This window comes from Ascaphus truei, chromosome 3, assembly GCF_040206685.1.
Source record: "Ascaphus truei isolate aAscTru1 chromosome 3, aAscTru1.hap1, whole genome shotgun sequence".
Taxonomy (NCBI): Eukaryota; Metazoa; Chordata; class Amphibia; order Anura; family Ascaphidae; genus Ascaphus; species Ascaphus truei.
Genome location: NC_134485.1, coordinates 62,500,247 through 62,520,549, shown reverse-complemented (window position 1 = coordinate 62,520,549; position 20,303 = coordinate 62,500,247). Strand labels below are relative to the sequence as shown.

General features: G+C 44.3%; 1 protein-coding gene across 1 annotated transcript in view; it reads left to right on the top strand.

The window, feature by feature from the left end:
• CTPS2 (CTP synthase 2) overlaps positions 1 to 18,861 on the top strand; it is a 199,076-nt gene extending 180,215 nt beyond the window's left edge. Inside the window, exon 19 of the mRNA XM_075594130.1 lies at positions 18,405 to 18,861. Within this exon, the coding sequence (XP_075450245.1) occupies positions 18,405 to 18,420 (16 nt within the window). The 3' untranslated portion in view covers positions 18,421 to 18,861. The remainder of the gene's footprint in view (positions 1 to 18,404) is intronic.
• Positions 18,862 to 20,303: the final 1,442 nt, after the last annotated feature.

The following is a 20,303-nucleotide window of genomic DNA, read 5'->3' as shown; positions in this document are numbered from 1 at the left end:
AGTGAAATGCATGCTCGATCGGGTTGAGATCAGTTGATTGACTCGGCCATTGCAGAATATTCCACTTCTTTGCCTTAAAAAACTCCTGGTTTGCTTTCGCAGTATGTTTTGGGCCATTGTCCATCTGTAAAGTGAAGCACTGTCCAATCAACTTCGCTGAATTTGAATCTGAGCAGACAATATATCCCTATACACTTCAGAATTCATCCGGCTGCTTCTGTCTTCTGTCACATGTAGGTGTTCTGTATGTTTTTATTTTGGGGGTTCAATATGAGCTTGTAGGTGTTCTGTATGTTCTGTCACATCATCAATAAACACTAGTGACCCAGTGCCATTGTAAGCCATGCATGCCCATGCCATCACACTGCGTCCACCGTGTTTTACAGATGATGTGGTATGCTTCAGATCATGAGCCGTTCCAAGCCTTCTCCATACTTTTTTCTTCCCATCATTCTGGTACAGGTTGATCTTAGTTTCATCTGTCCAAAGAATGCTGTTCCAGAACTGGGCTGGCTTTTTTAGATATTGTTTGGCAAAGTCTAATCTGGCCTTTCTATACTTGAGGCTTATGAATGGTTTGCACCTTGTGGTGAACCCTCTGTATTTGCTCTCGTGAAGTCTTCTCTATTATGGTAGGCTTGGATAATGATATGCCTACCTCCTGGAGAGTGTTCTTCACTTGGCTGGATGTTGTGAATGGGTTTTTCTTTACCATGTAAATGTTCCTACGATCATCCACCACTGTTGCCTTCCGTGGACGTCCAGGCCTTTTTGTATAGCAGAGCTCACCAGTGCGTTCTTTTTTTCTCAGAATGTATCAAACTGTTGATTTGGCCACTCCTAATGTTCCTGCTATCTCTCTGATGGATTTTTTTTTTTTTTTTTTTTTGCAGCCTAAGGATGCCCTGTTTCACTTGCATTGAGAGCTCCCTTGACTGCATGTTGTGGGTTCACAGCAACAGCTTCCAAATGCAAATGCCACAACTGGAATCAACTCCAGGCCTTTTACCTGCTTAATTGATGATGAAATAACGAAGGAATAGCCCACACCTGTCCATGAAACAGCTTTTGAATCAATTGTCCAATTACTTTTTGTCTCTTGAAAAAGAGGGGGCTACATATTAAAGAGATGTAATTCCTATACCCTTCCTCCAATTTGGATGTGAATACCCTCAAATTAAAGCTGATTGACTGCACTTTAAGCCCATATTCATTATTTAACTGTAACTTGAATTTATTTTGGTACACAGCCGAAATAACAAAACTTGTATCAGTGTCCAATTTTTTCCGGACCTAACTGTCCAGCATTTAAAATGTGCACAAAAATGCCTGAAATAAACTATAAAAATATTTGGGTGGACGGTGTGGATTGTGGGGGGGGGGGGGGGGGGTGGGGAGAGGGGCGATTATTTCTCTAATATATATTCAGTGTATTTTTATTTTTTTTTACATGTAGACACATGGCCAAAAATACAAATTTACAGCTGTTAGAAGTAGATCTGTGTTCCTTTTAGGATTGTGGCCCATAGTTACTAAGCAGTCTTCTGCCTTCTGCCACTGGAAAACACATTACAGCTCAGTCACTTGAATGGGCCATAAGAAGTCTTTCAGCCCTGGAAGGTTTCTTACTGCAGAAGACTGCTTTGTAAATATGACCCAATGTGCCTTATTTTGAAAGCATTATTATAGTGTTGAATGTCCCTTATACTAAGATTAAATTACAGGACTGCAGGACTGCTTGCGTGTCCTGATTTTGTGTGGCTGGTTGATTTCAAGTATGTATTATGAGAGAGAGAGAAAGAACCCTATATGATGCACACTACTCTACTTTATCAAAATAAATACATTTTATTGAAATCGGAAACTAATAAACAAAACAAACAAATAAACGACGATTTAAAACCTAAATATGAGCGCAGGTGTATCAAAAACACCATGGGAGTAAGTAGTGAACTTAAACATATGCGCTAGAGCAGGGGTGAGCAAACTTTTTATGCCAAGACCCCCTTTTCATCAATGAGATTTCTCGGGCTCCGACTGCCTGATGTAATCAAAATCACATGACGTCAGCGCACATGAGCTGGTTCAGCCAATAAGGGAGAACCAGCTTTGTCACGCGTCTACAATCTCCTGCAGCCAAGTTCACAAATCGCTTGGGCTGCAGGCGTGCGCGCAGGCAATATAATAGTATTGGATCACTGTTTATTTTATTGTTTGCTGGCATCTGGTAATATTTTTTTTCTGGTGCACAAAGGCAATCCATTTGAGGGGGCATTCATCCACCTCTTTGCTACCTCCCTTCCCTCCCCCCCCCCTTTTTTTCCCCTTCCCCTCCCTTTTTTCCTTCTCCCATGTGCTTTCCCCGGTGTCATCCACTCCTACCTACCAGTTTTATGTATTATTTATTTATTCCTGTTTTAAATGTTGCCCAGGGATCCCTATAACCAAACTCAAGGGGGGTACTGATGAATCTCCCATGCTGATCAATACTTCCAAGTGACCCCCCTAACCCAAAGAATAACCTTCAGTCCCCTGAAACTCATCCTCCTCCCAAGTCCCTCAATTCTGCCATCTCTGCCTGACCTTCATCCCTCCGTTTAGCTGGGGAGGGGGGCGCGCTCCATTGATCTCTTCCTGGTCCTGCTGGAGCTCCCTGTGGATAGGTGATCATGAGGCGGAGGTTTGCTCCGGCTCCTCCAGGTGCTGGAAGGCCCTGCTACCAGTGGGTGTGCAGCTCATTGGTCTGAAAAGGGAACCACCTCCTCCCGTGCCAGAACACACACTCTCACACACACTCTCTCACCCTCTCACACTTGCTCTCTCTTGCCATTGTGTCTTTCTCTCTCACCTTCCCCCAGTGTCTCTCTCTCACCTTCCCCCCAGCGTCTCTATCTCACCTTCCCTCAATGCCTTTCTCTCTCACCTTCCCCAAGTGTCTCTCTCACCTTCCCCCCAGTGTCTCTCTCACCTTCCCCCCAGTGTGTCTCTCACCTTCCCCCCAGTTTCTCTCACCTTCCCCCCAGTGTCTCTCTCACCTTCCCCCAGTGTCTCTCTCTCACCTCCCCCCAGTGTCTCTCTCTCACCTTCCCCCAGTGTCTCTCTCTCACCTCCCCCCATTGTCTCTCTCTCACCTTCCCCCAGTGTCTTTCTCTCTCACCTTCCCTCAGTGTCTCTCTCCCCTTCCCCCCAATATGTCTCCCACCTTTCCATGTCTCTGTCTCCCCCTCCCCCCAATATGTCTCCCACCTCTCCATGTCTCTCTCTCCCTCTTCCCCCAATGTTTCCCACCTCTCCATGTCTCTCCTCCTCCCCCAATATGTCTCCTACCTCTCCATGTCTCTCACTCCCTCTTCCCCCAATATCTCACACCTCTCCATGTCTCTCTCTCCCCATCCCCCAGTATGTCTCCCACCTCTCCATGTCTCTTCCCCCTCCCCCCAATATGTCTCCCCCTCTCCATGTCTCTCTCTCCCCTTCCCCCAAATATGTCTCCCACCTCTCCATGTCGCTCTCTCCCCCTCCCCCCAATATGTCTCCCACCTCTCCATGTCTCTATCTCCCCCTCCCCCCAATATGTCTCCCACCTCTCCATGTCTCTCTCTCCCCCTCCCCCAAATATGTCTTCCACCTCTCCATGTCTTTCTTTTTCACACACACTCACAAACCTCATCACGCGGCTTTCAGGAAGTCAAAGCCTGTGCTGCATGAGCTGTGCAGCACAGCACCACCTAATGACTGCATGAGAAACTGCCTTTCTCTCTGCTTCTCTGCAAAATTGCCCCTGATGGCTGTGCCCCCCTAAGGCTAAGGCCCCGCTCCCAGAGTCAGCGCGCCCGCACTGCAGACAGGCGGGGCGCTGACATACACAGACCGCGATATGCGGTCTGTAGGGAGCGGGAGGTGGGAGGGAGTGGGAGGCTTGAGCCGCTACTCTCCCCCCCTCCCTCCACGGCTCGGGCTGCTGATTGAAGGTAAGTAAAGCAACACACACACACAGACAGAGGCAGGCACTCAGGCACACACATACACACACACAGACAGGCACGCACGCACTCAGACACACACACAGACAGGCACTCACGCTGCTTTCACTCCACACTCCTCTCCGCTCCCCGAAGCCTCTCCTCCTCCCGAAGCCTCCCCTCCCCATTGGCTCACAGCCACACCACGTGACGCGTCAACGCTAGGGATCACCATTCTCTTGTATCCCATAGCGGCTGACGCGCCACAGCGTGTAGTCAGCTGTGCAGCCAGGGGGGACCGGGACCGGCTCCGCAGGATTCCCCTGCTGGTGGGGAACTCGCGTGTGGCCACCCGCGCCACCGAGCGCAGCGGGACCGAGGCCTAAGCAATCTTGCGCCCCCCCCCCCCCCCCCCCCCCCCCGTTTGCGCACCTCTGCACTAGAGTATCCCTCAGGAGTTTGAAAACAACCTGTAGATACTAACAAAAGGTGGAAATGAAAAAGTTCAATAAATATTTCGCTATGATATTAATAGTATTCAAAGTCAACTATTAAGACCCAGATTAATCAGTGAAGTGTGATTCATGAGACATAATGTAAGTACTCAGTATATGTACCTTACCAGGCTTGTGAGAATAGCCTTATGTAACAACACACATCACACACCATAATCATATCCTTATGTTTCACTTAACACCTAACTCAAAGATATGCTCTGATTTGTTGGAAGGTGAAGCAATACTAAATATGTATCAAAATAAGGAGATCTGTCAGGGCCAATAAATACCCAGACTAGCCACATATACACTATACTGATACTGATACTGATGTGTTATGTTACCACTAATGTATACAGTATCTAGAAAGCCAAATGTGTCCCTCCTACCTTCGAGAGATTTATTATCTCCTGTATAGTCCAGCATTACTTCACATGACAGCATAATTAGAGTGAGTTATATATCTATTGTAGTGCCGACGAGTATTCTAAAACAAATCTGGGGCAATCACCAACTAGACCCAGGTATATGCTGGATACATGCTGCAACATTTCAGTGACATTTCTGCAGACAGACTAATGGCCCATCTGATTAACAGAGGGGATCCCTGGCAGTCCCATTCAAACTGAATGGGACCGCCAGGGACCCCTGCTGTGTTAATCCGATGGGCCATTAGTCTGTGCAGAAATGTCACTGAAATGTTGCAGCATGTACCTGGATCTTGTTCGTGATAGCCCCAGATTTTCCAAGGCAAGTTTAAGGCAAGTTTTAGAATACTCGTCGGCGCACCTGTATGTGGCATCTGAACTAGCAAGATAAACTATGATGTGGGCCAGTTAGGCAACCCCTAGTTTAGATAGCTGCTACTGCTCCAGCTGCATGTATGTGGTATTGGTTTAGGAGGCACGGACAGGGGCTACTTTGTGTCCAATTATTTTTACTCCAGGCTGAGCAGGGACTGTGTTTGTATTTTGCACCAATGGTTGATTTCAAGTGCAGGTTGTATTAAGTGTGCAGTTAGAATCAGAAGCAGTTTGAACAGTTTGAAGGGGGTTATGGAGGTAGAATGGGGGCAAATGCAAGTTTGGCAAGCAACGAGACACCTAGTAAATACAGATAATACTAGAAAACCAAGTTGGCACAGAAAGGAAAGAGAAGAGAAGATAATAGTACAGGCTGGAAAAAAAACTTACATGCATGCTTGCTAATGCAAGAAGCCTGACAGATTAAATTGGGGAGCTTGAATTAATAGCGGCAAGGGAGCAGTATGATATCATAAGCATTACTGAAACATGGTGGGATGAAACTCATGACTGGACAGTAAATTTAGAGGGTTATTCCCTTTTTCGGAAGGATCGAGCAAATAGAAGAGGAGGTGGAGTATGTTTATAAGATAAACCGGATCTAAAACCTATTATAAGGGAAGATGTTTATGAAGGGAATGATGAAAATGTAGAGACCGTGAGGATAGAAATTAGCAGTGGAGGTAAAAGTATAAAGAAAATGTTTGTAGGGATATGCTATAAACCACCAAATAAATATCTGTAAGATTGAGGAAGCGAAAATACTTTTGCAAATGGAGAAGACATCAAAACTAGGTCATGTTTGTATAATGGGTGATTTTAATTATCCATACATAGACTGGGGCAATGAGATTAGCATTACAACAAAAGGAAACAGGTTTTGGGGGGTTCTTAAAGACAATTATATGACCCAAATGATTGAGGAACCAACCAGGAGAGGGGTAATAATGGATTTGGTAATATCAAACAATGTAGAAGAACAAAGACCTTAAACTTTAGATAGGCATATTTTAATAAACTGAGGACTAATCTACAAGTAATACATTGGGATGATGTTTTTTGCAGGGAACAATGTAGAAGATAAATGGGCAGTCTTTAAAACATTGTTAGAAAAGCACACATCAGTGTATACCCTTGGGTAATAAGTATAAAGAAATAAGTCAAAACCAATGTGGCCAAATAAGCAGATAGGGGAGGAAATGGAAAAGAAGAGGCAGGCGTTTAGATTCTTTAAGTCAGAAGGGACAGAGGCATCGTATTAGAATTATAAGGAATGTAACAAAAAATGCAAAAGGGCAATCAAATTACCAAAAATGGATAATGAAAAAGGATTGAAATAGAAAGTAAGGTCAACCCTAAAAAGTTCTTTAAGTTCCTTAATAACAAAAAATGAGAAAAGAAAATACAGGTAAATCCCGTTATAGCGCGGTCCTCGGGGTCCACCCCGAGACCACCGCGTTAGTAACGGGGTCGCGCTAATTGAAAAAAAAATGGCCGCCGCGCGCCTGATCGGGAGGGAGGGAGTGAGGAGGGAAGGAAGGAAGAGGCCTGCACAACATGCGGCCCGTCTGGCCTCTCTGTGGAGCCCGCGATGACTCTGGCCGGGCGCCAGTTAATTAAATAAATTTTAAAAAAAAGTTTAAAAAAACGGCGGCGATTCATCCCTCCTCCCTCCCAGCCCCCTCCCTCTCAATCCCAGCCCCCTCCCTCTCCCTCCCAGCCCCATCCCTCTCCCCCCTCCCTCTCCCTCCCAGCCCCCGGCAGCCGTGTGTTTTTTTTTCTTCCGGAGAGGTCAGAGCATGAGGGGGCGGGGCTTAGGCTTAGTACCGGGGAGAGAGGATGTGCTGAGCTGATCTAAGGTAGGTGTGTGTGTGTGTGTGTGTGTGTGTGTGTGTGTGTGTGTGTGTGTGTGTGTGTGTGTGTGTGTGTGTGTGTGTGTGTGTGTGTGTGTGTGTGTGTGTGTGTGTGTGTGTGTGTGTGTGTGTGAAAAACGGGCTGGTGGGGGGTGTGTGTGAAAAACGGGCTGGTGGGGGGTGGGCTGCTGACATGTGAGGGGGGGTGGGCTGTTGACATGTGAGGGGGGTGGGCTGCTGACATGTGAGGGGGGGTGGGCTGCTGACATGTGAGGGGAGTGGGCTGCTGACATGTGAGGGGGGGGGGTGGGCTGCTGACATGTGAGGGGGGGTGGGCTGCTGACATGTGAGGGGGGGTGGGCTGCTGACATGTGAGGGGGGGGTGGGCTGCTGACATGTGAGGGTGTTGTGAGAGCTGAGTGCTGTGAGAGCTGTGTGCTGTGAGAGTGTGCAGTGAGCAGTGTGCTGTGAGCATTGTGCAGTGAGAGTGTGTGCAGTGAGTGTGTGTGCAGTGTGTGCAGTGGGAGTGTGTGCATGCAGTGGGAGTGTGTGCGTGCAGTGGGAGTGTGTGCGTGCAGTGCGAGTGGGAGTGTGCAGTGGGAGTGTGCAGTGGGACTGTGTGCGTGCAGTGGGACTGTGTGCGTGCAGTGGGACTGTGTGCGTGCAGTGGGACTGTGTGCGTGCAGTGGGAGTGTGTGCGTGCAGTGTAGAGTGTGTGCGTGCAGTGTAGAGTGTGTGCTGGGAGTGTGTGCAGTGTGTGTGTGTGCAGTGTGCAGTGTGCGCAGTGAGAGTGTGTGCAGTGAACAGTGTGTGCAGTGAGCAGTGTGTGCAGTGAGCAATGTGTGTGCAGTGAACTGTGTGTGCAGTGATTAGTGTGCAGTGAACAGTGTGTGCAGTGAGCAGTGTGTGCAGTGTGCTGTGTGCAGTGTGTGCTGTGTGCAGTGATTAGTGTGCAGTGAACAGTGTGTGCAGTGTGTGCAGTGAGCAGTGTGTGCAGTGAGAGTGTGTGCTGTGTGCAGTGAGAGTGCGCAGTGTGCGCAGTGTGCGCAGTGTGCGCAGTGTGCAAAAAAAATTGAAACATTTTTTTTTTTTTTTAAATGGGAGCCACGTGAAAACTGCGTTATAACGGGTCGCGTTATAACGGGGTTTACCTGTATAGGACCCTTTCAGTGTGAGATGGGCAGGCAGATTATTGGAGATAAGGAAAAAGCAGAGGTATTAATCACATTCTTTGCCTCTGTGTTTACCAGGGAAGAATCAATTTCAATTGTAGTGCCGCAGGAGGAAGCCACAACCTCCATATTAGTAGCACTCCCTTTGACACATATATATATATATATTGTGACATAGTCCAAAGATGTTAGGCAGCTTTCTGCCCCATTTTAGGTCAGAAAGTGCAGGAATAGTTAATGATCCATTCCACAGCTTCACATTTACTCAGGCTGGTGGATGGAAAATCCAGACCACAGATTACAATGGGTCTAGTTCTCCCTCACCTGCTCTCCTAATCACTAGAACAGGTATTTAGAGCAGAGAGGTTTGCTTTTCAGTCTCTCTCCTTAGAGCCTGGGGGCTGGGGGTGTCACTGCTCCCCGGAATCCAGTTCGGGGTGGACGGCCCCTTCAAGTATCACAGTACCAGAGGACTTGCCTGGACACTTGGGACCGAGTTCCAACCACGAACAGATAAGACAAACAAATCTTTATTGCTGTATCTAAACGACTATGCTTTATCTAGTGACCCTAAATGATAGGGCCTTCTTTTAAACTGGGGAACCAGGTTAGTTGGCCCAGCAGCAGTTACAGGCTGATTCTAATGTGTAGTTAGATCCCTGAGTGGGATAGGATTTGGTTTATTTGATTTGGTTTGCTTCTGAAAAGTGACACTGCTATAACACTGATATGAGTAAACCGCTGAAGGTTAAATGTCTGAGTGCCTCCTGCCTACACATGTTAAAGCTGCAGTACCTTACTTGGATGAAAATAAAGCAGGCAGAAGCCTGAGTTAAGCAACGTAATACTTTGCATGTTCCTGTTTGTTGTATAATTAACCCTAGAAGACTGTGTCGGGAAGAACCCAGACAGACATCAGCGCTACAAAAGAGGGGCATTTGTCACATATGGTGGAGAATGTGGGTCGACACTAAAAGTTTGTGGGTTTGCAAATAAATGCGGGGGTTTAAAATGGCCGCCCAGCCGAAGATAAAGTACAGATGCTATGAGTGAAGTTTGTCCCACTGTGTATATCAGTTGTGCTTCTAGCATACACAGAGAATGTGCAAAGTATGGATGCAATAGCATCCTGAACCCAAACAGAAAACCAAAATGTTTTGCTGAAGAGAAAAATTGCATCTAGCAAGTGCTGTTTGTAAAGCTAATGCCTTTTGCTGAAGTGAGTGAAATTGCAGCTAGCAAATTGTCCCTGCCGGGTTTCTAAAATGGCCGATGTGAAATGTTTGTTTTGTAATGCACGTAATCATGAAAAACAGTGTCCCTTCAGGCCATATGATGATGATGACGACTCGTATGTGGCCCCTGGAGGAGAGCCGTACCCACAGATGAATTTAGTATGCTGGGCCTGTCGTGAAGTAGGTCACATGGAAGATGTGTGCCCCAAAATTTTCAAAGACAAACAGCTTCAAAAGCAAGCAACGCCCTGTGACTGCAAGCAAAATGTGGAAGCTACCAGTGAGTGTGTGCCCAGTACCACTGATATCTCTGGAGCTAATAAAGCAAAGAAGAAGAAAAAGAAAACTGTTCCTCAAGTCACGGGAATTGACCGAGCCACTTGAACCTGCGCTGTCAGGACATGCGTCAGAAAGGCGCCGAGATGTGCTGCAGACCGGAGTGACCTGCAGAATTGTCACGGGAACAGTGGCAAAGGAAAAGGAGGAGCAAAGGGATGCTGAATCCTTGATTCAGGATAAAGAGGCTTTGGTTTCTGCACTCCAAGCTGCCCGCCATGATTATGAAGTCCTGTGGCAGGGATTGATGAAGGAGCGAGAATCTAACAAGAAGGAGCGAGAAGTGACCGCCGAGTTACAGAGGTGTATACTCCCAGCTTTACAAGAGCACGAGGCTTTGAAGAAAACAGAGTCTCTCTTACGGAGTGAGCTGGAAGAGGTGACTACTAGTCTGGAAAAGGCCTACACCGTAATTGCCACCATGGATGGAAAACAGATTAAGTCTGACAAATTGATTGCTATCCTAAAACAGAAATATGGGAAGGCTCTACAAGAGGTTTATGCGCTCAGCACAGAGGTGCAAAACTCACACCTGGAGGGCCACGGTCTGAACACAGAGCTGGGAATATTGAAAGAAACCTGTGAGAATGCCCTGAGTAATTTAGAGACTGTAAAGAGAGATAATGTAATTCTGACACAGAAAAATTCAGACTTGACTGACCAGATCAGTGAAGGTGATAAGAAGCTTCACCAAGCAGGAAAAGTGGAGAAGCAATTGATCCAAGAAAAGTTAGAAATGCAAGAAGAGCTACAGAAGCAGATGGCTGAGCGTGAGATACAGTGCGCCGAAAGGGAGGTGGTGTCCGTCCGTCAGGTGGTCTGCCTGACATTGCGCTATGAAAGTGAGATGGCCGATATCCACAAGCAGCTGGACCACACGGCAAATGAGGGGGCCCGGCTGCAGCTGGAGCTGGACAAGACCCGAGAGGAGAACCTGCAGCTGCAGGTCAAGAATAGAGAAAAGGAAACAGAGTTAAATCTTGCTCTGAAACAGATGACAGACATGGAATCGCGACTCAACTCCAAAGAAGTTGAATTAGCAGCCGCACTGAGTGGAAAAAGAAATACAGAAGGACAGCAACAAAGACGCTACCAGGACATGAGAGAAGCTGCTAAAGTGGTTCAGTCGGACTATCAATCCTACCTCCTAACCAAGCAAGCTGTACGTTTCTATACGTGTATCTTCAATGCTGTTGCAATATTACGATTTGCTATAAAGATGAAGTTGGAGAAAGAGATTCCAAGGCTAAAAGAAACACGGTCACAAAAGGAGACCAGGGAAAGTAAACTCAATGCCCTCACTGATAACAAAGAGGAAGAAGAAAGAATTGACTTTGATTGTGCTGCTGTTATTCCAGAAACAGATAGGCACTCTCCTGAGAATACTGAGAGTATACTCCCTGATCTGGGATTCAAAAATCCAGATCCTCAATTTCATGTATGTTGTCCAGATGATTATCAAACTAGTGAACACACCCAGGCCACCACAGAAGATGTTTTAGCCAAGTGGTTGGCAGTTCCTGAAAACACAAACTTGATGAAAAATCCTGATGACATTGTTAATATGGACTACTCTTATACAGAGGCAATTAGGTCTCCAAAACCCAAAGGCCTGGTAATGGCCCGAAAAGGGAAATCAAAGATTTCTGATGAGAGGAGACATCTCAGTAAGAAGAGCCTAGAAGGTTCAAAGATTGACAAGAAAAAGCGACTAAGGTCAACGCTGCGCCTGAATAGTTCCAGATCTCGCCACTCTGGACCACAGTGTGGAGCCAAGGAGAATCCAGTCCGAGTGTCTCGTCAGTGGCTGAAGAAACAGTCCAGTCATTTGCAGGCTACAGCGGGTGTTGAAATAAAGTCAGAGGATGTAATGGACTGGAAGTCAAAGAGAAAAAAAAATGTTTGGGGAACTGACCGATATTTTTTTTTATTACACGTGTGGACTATGTCACGGACACTTAACTTTGCAAATAAGCTAGTGTAGTCATGCTATATTAGGCCTCTAGAATAAGCATTTTGTAACTATTGCAATGTTATATTGGTTCTCTGTGTTGAAAATGTAGCTAAACTACAAATTACTATACAGGGTTGATGGCCCTTTTGGTTGGTAAATATATAATGAGGTTCATATTCTAGAGTAGAAAAGAAAAAACCCAGGGAGGTAATAGAAACTGTCTGGTTTTGTGAGTATATTTAGCATATCCTGGGTTATAAGAATGTGTGCTAGACATTTATTTTTCAAAATAGTTCCCTAATATAGAGCAACAAAATATGTTTGCCAAGTATAGTCTCTTATGATGAAAACTATTGTCCATAATTGCCGCGGGGGAAAAAAAAAAAAAAGTTAATATTCGTGTCGTGAATGTTTAATATTGTACTGAGGAGTTAGCTCAAGTATTTCAGGTAGGACGCTCACCCCAGTGAGGTCCATGGCCGCTCACCCCAGTAGGTGTGAGCTGGGGAGGGGGATATGTGACATAGTCCAAAGATGTTAGGCAGCTTTCTGCCCCATTTTAGGTCAGAAAGTGCAGGAATAGTTAATGATCCATTCCACAGCTTCACATTTACTCAGGCTGGTGGATGGAAAATCCAGACCACAGATTACAATGGGTCTAGTTCTCCCTCACCTGCTCTCCTAATCACTAGAACAGGTATTTAGAGCAGAGAGGTTTGCTTTTCAGTCTCTCTCCTTAGAGCCTGGGGGCTGGGGGTGTCGCTGCTCCCCGGAATCCAGTTTGGGGTGGACGGCCCCTTCAAGTATCACAGTACCAGAGGACTTGCCTGGACACTTGGGACCGAGTTCCCACCACGAACAGATAAGACAAACAAATCTTTATTGCTGTATCTAAAAGACTATGCTTTATCTAGTGACCCTAAATGAGAGGGCCTTCTTTTAAACTGGGGAACCAGGTTAGTTGGCCCAGCAGCAGTTAGAGGCTGATTCTGATGTGTAGTTAGATCCCTGAATGGGATAGGATTTGGTTTATTTGATTTGGTTTGCTTCTGAAAAGTGACACTGTGTGAAATGCTATAACACTGATATGAGTAAACCGCTGAAGGTTAAATGTCTGAGTGCCTCCTACCTACACATGTTAAAGCTGCAGTACCTTACTTGGATGAAAATAAAGCAGGCAGAAGCCTGAGTTAAGCAACGTAATACTTTGCATGTTCCTGTTTGTTGTATAATTAACCCTAGAAGACTGTGTCGGGAAGAACCCAGACAGACGTCAGCGCTACAAAAGAGGGGCGTTTGTCACAATATATACGATACCGTTTGAAGCACGAGATCAGGAGACAGCACTCTGGTAAGTTTGATCACAAGTTTTTGTATTGAAAAAGACACATAAACCGACGTTTCGGTCGGTCCCCCAGTGGGACCATTCTCAAGGTGGTGCAATGAATGCACCACCTTGAGAAAGGTCCCACTGGGGGACCGAAACGTCGGTTTATGTGTCTTTTTCAATACAAAAACGTGCTTCAAACGGTATCGTATGGTTTATTATTGCTTTATGGGACAAGCACCTAATTTTTTCAACTTGCAAGTGGAGTGCCGGCTGCATCTGTGGATTATATATATATATATATATATATATATATATATATATATATATATAACACACAAAAAGACTGAGACAGTCCCCAAAATAGCACTCTAAATATACCACAGAATAACTAATCTAATATAAAGAAAAAAGACTTGGATTCTAAGTCAAAATAGAAAAAGGAAATGATTTTAATAACGAGCAATATGACACACTAACATTAAAAACATAAACACACTGTAGGCAGCATAACAAAAATAAGAAAGCTGTGACTAGAAAAATAATGCATTTAATATCGCTGAAAGTAAAACCAAGAGCTAAAATGTATCAAATAATATACCTCTCAAAAATATGAGGTGATACAAATGAGCTACTGCTGCGGCCAAGTTTATTCGAGCATTTGCCCGTTCTTGGCCGCAGCAGTAGCCTGGCGCGCGCCCGAGAGTGACGGGCGCGCGCCGAAGCAGCGGAAGAGCGCCCTCCGATCGGGGCGCTCTCCCTACCGCCGGGTCCCCCGGAACCCCCTGCCGCTGTCCCGCGATCGCGGGACACCAGGGCTCCCTCGGGGAGCCCCTGGACGCGCGTGCAGGGGGCGCACGCTCCCGAAGACGTGTGACCGCGCGTCTATGACGCGCGGCACGCCGAGGGGCGGCCACTAGCAAGCCGGGAAATCTCCCGGCTTGCGGTACCGGCCACACTTTAATAAAGTGTGTCGGTAGTGTAAAGGATTACAACACCCCCTAAGGATCCTAGCTACAAATAATATAACTAAACCCAAAAGAAAAAATAATTAAGTATATACAATGAATAAACTTATATACACAATAGTGAACATAAGAAAAAATAATATATCTTAAACCAAGGGGGGGAGACAGGGGAAAATCAGATGTAAAGTACTCAAACCCTGTGCAGCAATAATCAAAAATAATAAAAATATCAAAAAACATTAGTGCAAAAATTCCTGTGGATTCTGACAAGAAGGCAAAACACATGGCTATATAGGATGAAAAATAAAGCCAGTACTGGATGCTCAATCAAACCTGCGTTTGCCTACATCCCACAAAGGGGAAAGGACTCAGAGCAGCAGAGAAAGTGATACTCAGCTGTCCATAATAGTGTATGAGTCAGTCCAAGGGAGAGTAATTCCAACATAGATTGCAGTCTCTCATATCGTCCACAGGAGTTGCATCATGAAGCAAAGGTCACGCTGTATAAATCATGTATACTGCCGTCAGTGAACACTTTACGCATTTCAGCCAAGGGGGCCTTCTTCCGGGAATGCGTAGAGTGTTCACTGACGGCAGTATACATGATTTTTGAGAGGTATATTATTTGATACATTTAAGCTCTTGGTTTTACTTTCAGCGATATTAAATGCATTATTTTTTTAGTCACAGCTTTTTTATTTTTGTTATGCTGCCTACAGTGTGTTTATGTTTTTAATGTTAGTGTGTCTTATTGCTCGTTATTAAAATCATTTCCTTTTTCTATTTTGACTTAGAATCCAAGTCTTTTTTCTTTATATTAGATTAGTTATTCTGTGGTATATTTAGAGTGCAATTTGGGGATTGTCTCAATCTTTTTGTGTGTTATATTTATTTCTCTTTCCCCCAGCACCACCAGTGTTTCCCTAGTTATTTTGTCACAGGCTATCCTGTTTAGAAATTGTTTTTTCTCAGGATTCTCTGTATTAATTTTTGGGTCTGGCTTAACCACTTATTTATATAGTGTGAGCAACTGCCTTTTTGTGTGTGTGTCATATATATATATATATATATATATATATATATATATATATATATATATATATATATATATATATATATATATATATATTTAGGGGGAGGGTTCTGAGAGCTTGCTGGGTATCTTTGTGTTTATTTACAACCTCCATATTAATGAACAATTGGTTAACCGAGGAAGAAGTTTATAGGCTGTTTCAAAAAATTAAACTAAATAAGGCACCTGGCCCCGATGGCATACATCCAAGAGTTCTCAAGGAGTTAAGTTCAGTAATAGCCAAACCATTACATTTAATATTCAAGGACTCCATTTCCAGAGGCTCAGTACCACAAGATTGGCGTAAAGCAGATGTGATGGCTATACATAAAAAGGGAGCTAGATCACAACCGAGAAATTACAGACCTGTAAGCCTGACTTCAATAGTGGGGAAACTACTTGAAGGTTTACTACGGGATAATATTCAGGAATACCTCATGGAAAACAAAATTATTATTAATAGTCAGCATGGATTTATGAAGGATAGATCATGCCAAACTAACCTTATTTGTTTCTTTGAGGAGGTAAGTAGGAATTTAGACCAGGGTAATGCAGTTGATGTGGGCTACTTAGATTTTGCAAAGGCTTTTGATACGGTCACACATTTGATGTAAAAAATAAAGCAAATTGGACTCAGTAATAATATATGCACCTGGATTAAAAACTGGTTAAAGGACAGACAACCGAGGGTTGTCATAACTTGAACTTTTTCAGGTTGGGCTAAAGTCATGAGTGGAGTACCTCAGGGATCGGTACTGGGACCCCTGCTTTTTAACTTGGTTATTAATGACTTTAAGGTTGGCATCGAGAGCAAAGTCTCCATCTTTGCTGATGATACTAAATTGTGTAAGGTACTAGAATCAGTATATAGCTTCAAATTATTGGTACTAGTTAATATACTGGTACTTTATGTATACTATATTATACTACGTAATGAGTGCAGCTTGCAGGGACTTTTAATGACCCCTTGGTCACTGAGTTGTGTTTTGTTTAGTAATTCTCCCTTTGCACCGTTCATATATTCTCTCGTTGTATGGTGAGCAAGGTGGTTCTGTGTGTTTTTCAAGGAATTTATTTTTCCCTTATGAGATATCATCGGATGATATGACACTGGGGTTTTTTGTTTGCCTTCCTCTGGATCAATAAGGAAGTATAGATATAGGATAAAGTATCTGTTGTCTAAATTTAGCATAGGTTGAACTTCATGGACGTATGTCTTTTTTCAACCTCATCTACTATGTAACTATGTAAATGTTTCTAATTATCCTTGCTTATCTTACTGGAATTTGGAACCTTCCAAACACGCCAGTGCCTCGAGGAGACCAGCCTTCCGTGCTCGAAGTCCAATACTTCCAGAGTCTCACCGATCGGCTCCTCTGCTGACGTCACCGCTGGTGTCCAATGCTACGGTGTCCTTGCTACGCCAAAACTGTCCAACGTGTTTTGAAACTCCTAATTGTGGGTTTCTTCGTCCCTGGAAGTATTGGACTTCTAGCACGGAAGGCGGATCTCCTTGAGGCACTGGCGTGTTGCACCTCACTGCGAGCGGTGTTGATCAGCTAAGACCAATTCATTTATGGCGTATGTCCTAGTCACCTTTGGTGAGTAGGATTCCAATTTTTCCTATCGGCGGAGCAAAGTTTTTTCAGAGTGCCCCAGCACTCAGATGTTTTACTAATTTGATGTACTGTACAGTTGTACACATTTTTATCATTCCATTTTGGATTACATAGTTTATGTATATGTTTCTTGGGTAACGCACTATTGTAGTGTTTCTCCATGTTTTGTCTCCCTTCTCTTGGGGTAACAATTCAAGGAACAGGACAATCTCCACAGTCCATTTGAATTTCCTAGGCCACTCCTTTCCTCAGCGCCACAAGAGGTTTACCATATATATATATATATATATATATCTCATATACTGTATATAGTGCATAGGCAGAAAGAACATTGCAGCCGTGGGTAGCAACTGCTCCCTTCTCCAGTCAGCTGATATTGCCGTAGATATTTAATGTGCCGCTTCTCTTACACAGGGATTTAGTGATTAGCACAGGAGAGGAACGGGGCAGTACAGTACTGTATTTATCAGTGCGTGGTCATTAAGCAGATGAGGGAGCAGGGAGAAGCTACATTCTACACCAGCAGCATCTCCTCTCCCTCTGCACTGGGGAGAGTAGCTTGCTCTGGTGGCCACAAGTTGGGAGCCGTTGATAAAACTGTTTTACAGATCGCCAGAGGTTAAAAAATTAACCAACAGTAATCTACCTTCATCATTATTGTAATCTGAGCTTCCTATTTCTCTTTTATACTTCTTGAATGTATTCAAATCCTGCAGAGTTTGATTGGTTTGGAAGCAGCTTGAGTAGAGAGCAGCAATTGTGCAGCATCGTTCTTCTGCTGTCTTTAAACGCATACTTTCACTGCCTGCAGAATTGTTCCTTTGTGTTGAAGCTCAGACAGGATCGTCCTTAGGTTATGTGCCACACTTAGGCATACACTAATAAAGACGCCCACTATACAAAAAAATATTTCCCCCAAAAAAAATCCATAATCTTTTTTCCTCCTAGGTAGGAAGCAGGGGGTCTCCAGAGCCGATCTACATACATTACGGTTCCAGGTACACCCTAAGTATCTCAGGATACAGGGCATCCCCAGAGCCAAAATAAATGTGGTTCAGCTCCGGAGACCCCTGCTTTAATCCTACATATATTGTCGCCCCCTGAGACCTGCCATCCCTAGGCACATGGGGTGCTTATGGATGGGCCTGACAGAGCATACTGTAGGCCCAATAACACAGGTGTGCGCAAACTTTTTTCTTTGCGCTCCCCTGCCTGCTCTTCCCCCCTGCTCGCGTCCTTATCTTTTTTCCGGCATCTGCAGTGTCACAATGTCATGTGACATCACATTGCCATGGCAACGCATTGCCATTTGACTCCGCGTTGTCATGGCGATGCGTCACCAGTAGCTGCTGGAGAGAAGGTAAGTGACATACAGAGGCCTTGTGCGCTCCCCCCGGAATTTCAATTAAATGTTGTGGGGAAGAGCGCAGGACATCTGCAAGTGCTGCGCCCCTCCCTCCCCCAGAAAATGTTGCACCCCTCAGTTTGCACACCCCTGCTATAACACATTCTGCTTATTTAATAGTGTCCAAAAGAAACATTGTTTGTTGATATGGTAACAAGGCATCACTTTACCTAATAACTTTTTTTTCTCTCTCATCATCAGAAAAAGAATGGACTGAATAGGTGACACATACAGTATGCAGCACTACAATGCCCTAATTCTGTGGAAGTCTGACCTCATACAGAAAAATAATCATTCTTTGGCTTAAATGTCTCATGTTTGTGGCAAATGTGGTCTTAAAGTGAAGAGAAAACACACAGTTTTTGGTCTTACTTTCTGTCTCTGCTACCAACAGTCTATTTGGAGTCGCTTTTTTTATTTCCTCTATACTTTTGGTACCAAACTTGGACTTTGTGCTGCACTAAGCCAAGATTCATTGTACCTACATGTTTCTTTGTTCAGTGTTTGCTATTCTTACAGCGGTATATAACGATGGGGTTTAAACACCTTTTCCATAAATAGTAAAATATGTGTTTTTCGCTGTTACTGTGCAAACTGTTGTGAATATTATAGTTAAATGTAATATTATTCAGTCATAAACATGAGTCATTTATTATAATTTATCTACTGTACTTTATTCAATATGTCAATGGGGATTTTTTTTTTTGAACGAACAGTCACTGTGTTGTATATAGAATAAAGTTCTTAGGGGGTTATTCACTAAAGTTCATTAGAGCCCGATCAGCACTAGTGAGTCCGGCATTTTCTGGCTTGCCCACGAAGCCCATATTCACTAAAGGGTGCTACAATTTAGCACGTCTTAACTCCCGTTCATCCATTAAAGCTTAGCATTATCCAGTGAACATGGGCCTAACAATGATAAATTACTTCAGCGTTACATTTTGTTATGATATATTTCTTGCTTTAAGACAAATACAGGATTTAAAAAATATATATATAATAAATCACACGTATACCAAGAACAGCACAAAACTGTATACTGTATCACTGGAAAGTGATATCCAAGGGCACCAAAACCTTATGTTTTTATATTTGGCCAACCAAGAAGTGCAATGCCAGAAGCAGTGCTGAATATCCTCTCAATTTGAAATGCTCCACTAATAGAAAACTTTTCTACTAGAATTACTGAGAAAACATTTTTTTTTACTTTTCCATTTCACAGTTTTTCTCAGAAGAGTTATATTAAAGCACCAATTCTATTTTTCAGTTGGTGGTACCACAATACGTTTTTTTCTTTTTACTGCGGAGATGACAGCATGGTCTTTGGAAGCAATACATATCTTACTTTGATTTATTGTTTGATACCTCTTATAACATGGTTCGCTTCCTCTTCTTCATTGTATTATACATTATAGGCCAAAGCTGGTAAATTCCGGGCATTATTGAAATCCCTGCTCTCTGATTGGTTAAAATTCCGGGCATTATCCAATCAGTAATGGCCCGGAAGTTTTGGCACACTGCAAGTTTTTCAGCCAATCAGATTTCGGTTTTCATTCACAAAGAGTGAAATTTGCCCTTAGACAAGGGAGGGGATTGGACAGAAGGCACCAGCCAGGCACTGACTACTCCCCCAACCTGTCTGCAGAGAGCGCCGCACAGGAGAGTGAGGGGAAAGGTTTGTGTGTCTGTTGTGTGTTTTGTGGGTGTAAAGGGGGCCAGAAGAGTGTTTTATTGGTGTATGTGTCTTCTGTCGTTGTGTGTTTTGTGGGTGTAGAGGGGACAGCAGAGTCTTGTTGGTGTGTTTCTGCTGCGTGTGTTTTGTTGGTGTAGAGGGGGAGCTGCAGTGTGTGTCTTCAGTGTGTTTTGTGGGTGGAGGAGGGGTGCAGAGTGTTTTGTTGGTGTGTGTGTCTGCAGTGTGTGGGTTTACAGGGGGCTGCTGGTGTGTGTTTTGTGGATGTAGAGGTGGCAGAGTCTGTTTTGTTGATTTGTGTGTATCTCTGCAGTGCATGTTTTGTAGGTGCAGAGGGGGCTGCAGTGTGTTTTGTGGGTGGAGGAGAGGTGCAGAGTGTTGTGTGTGTGTGTGTGTGTGTGTATGCAGTG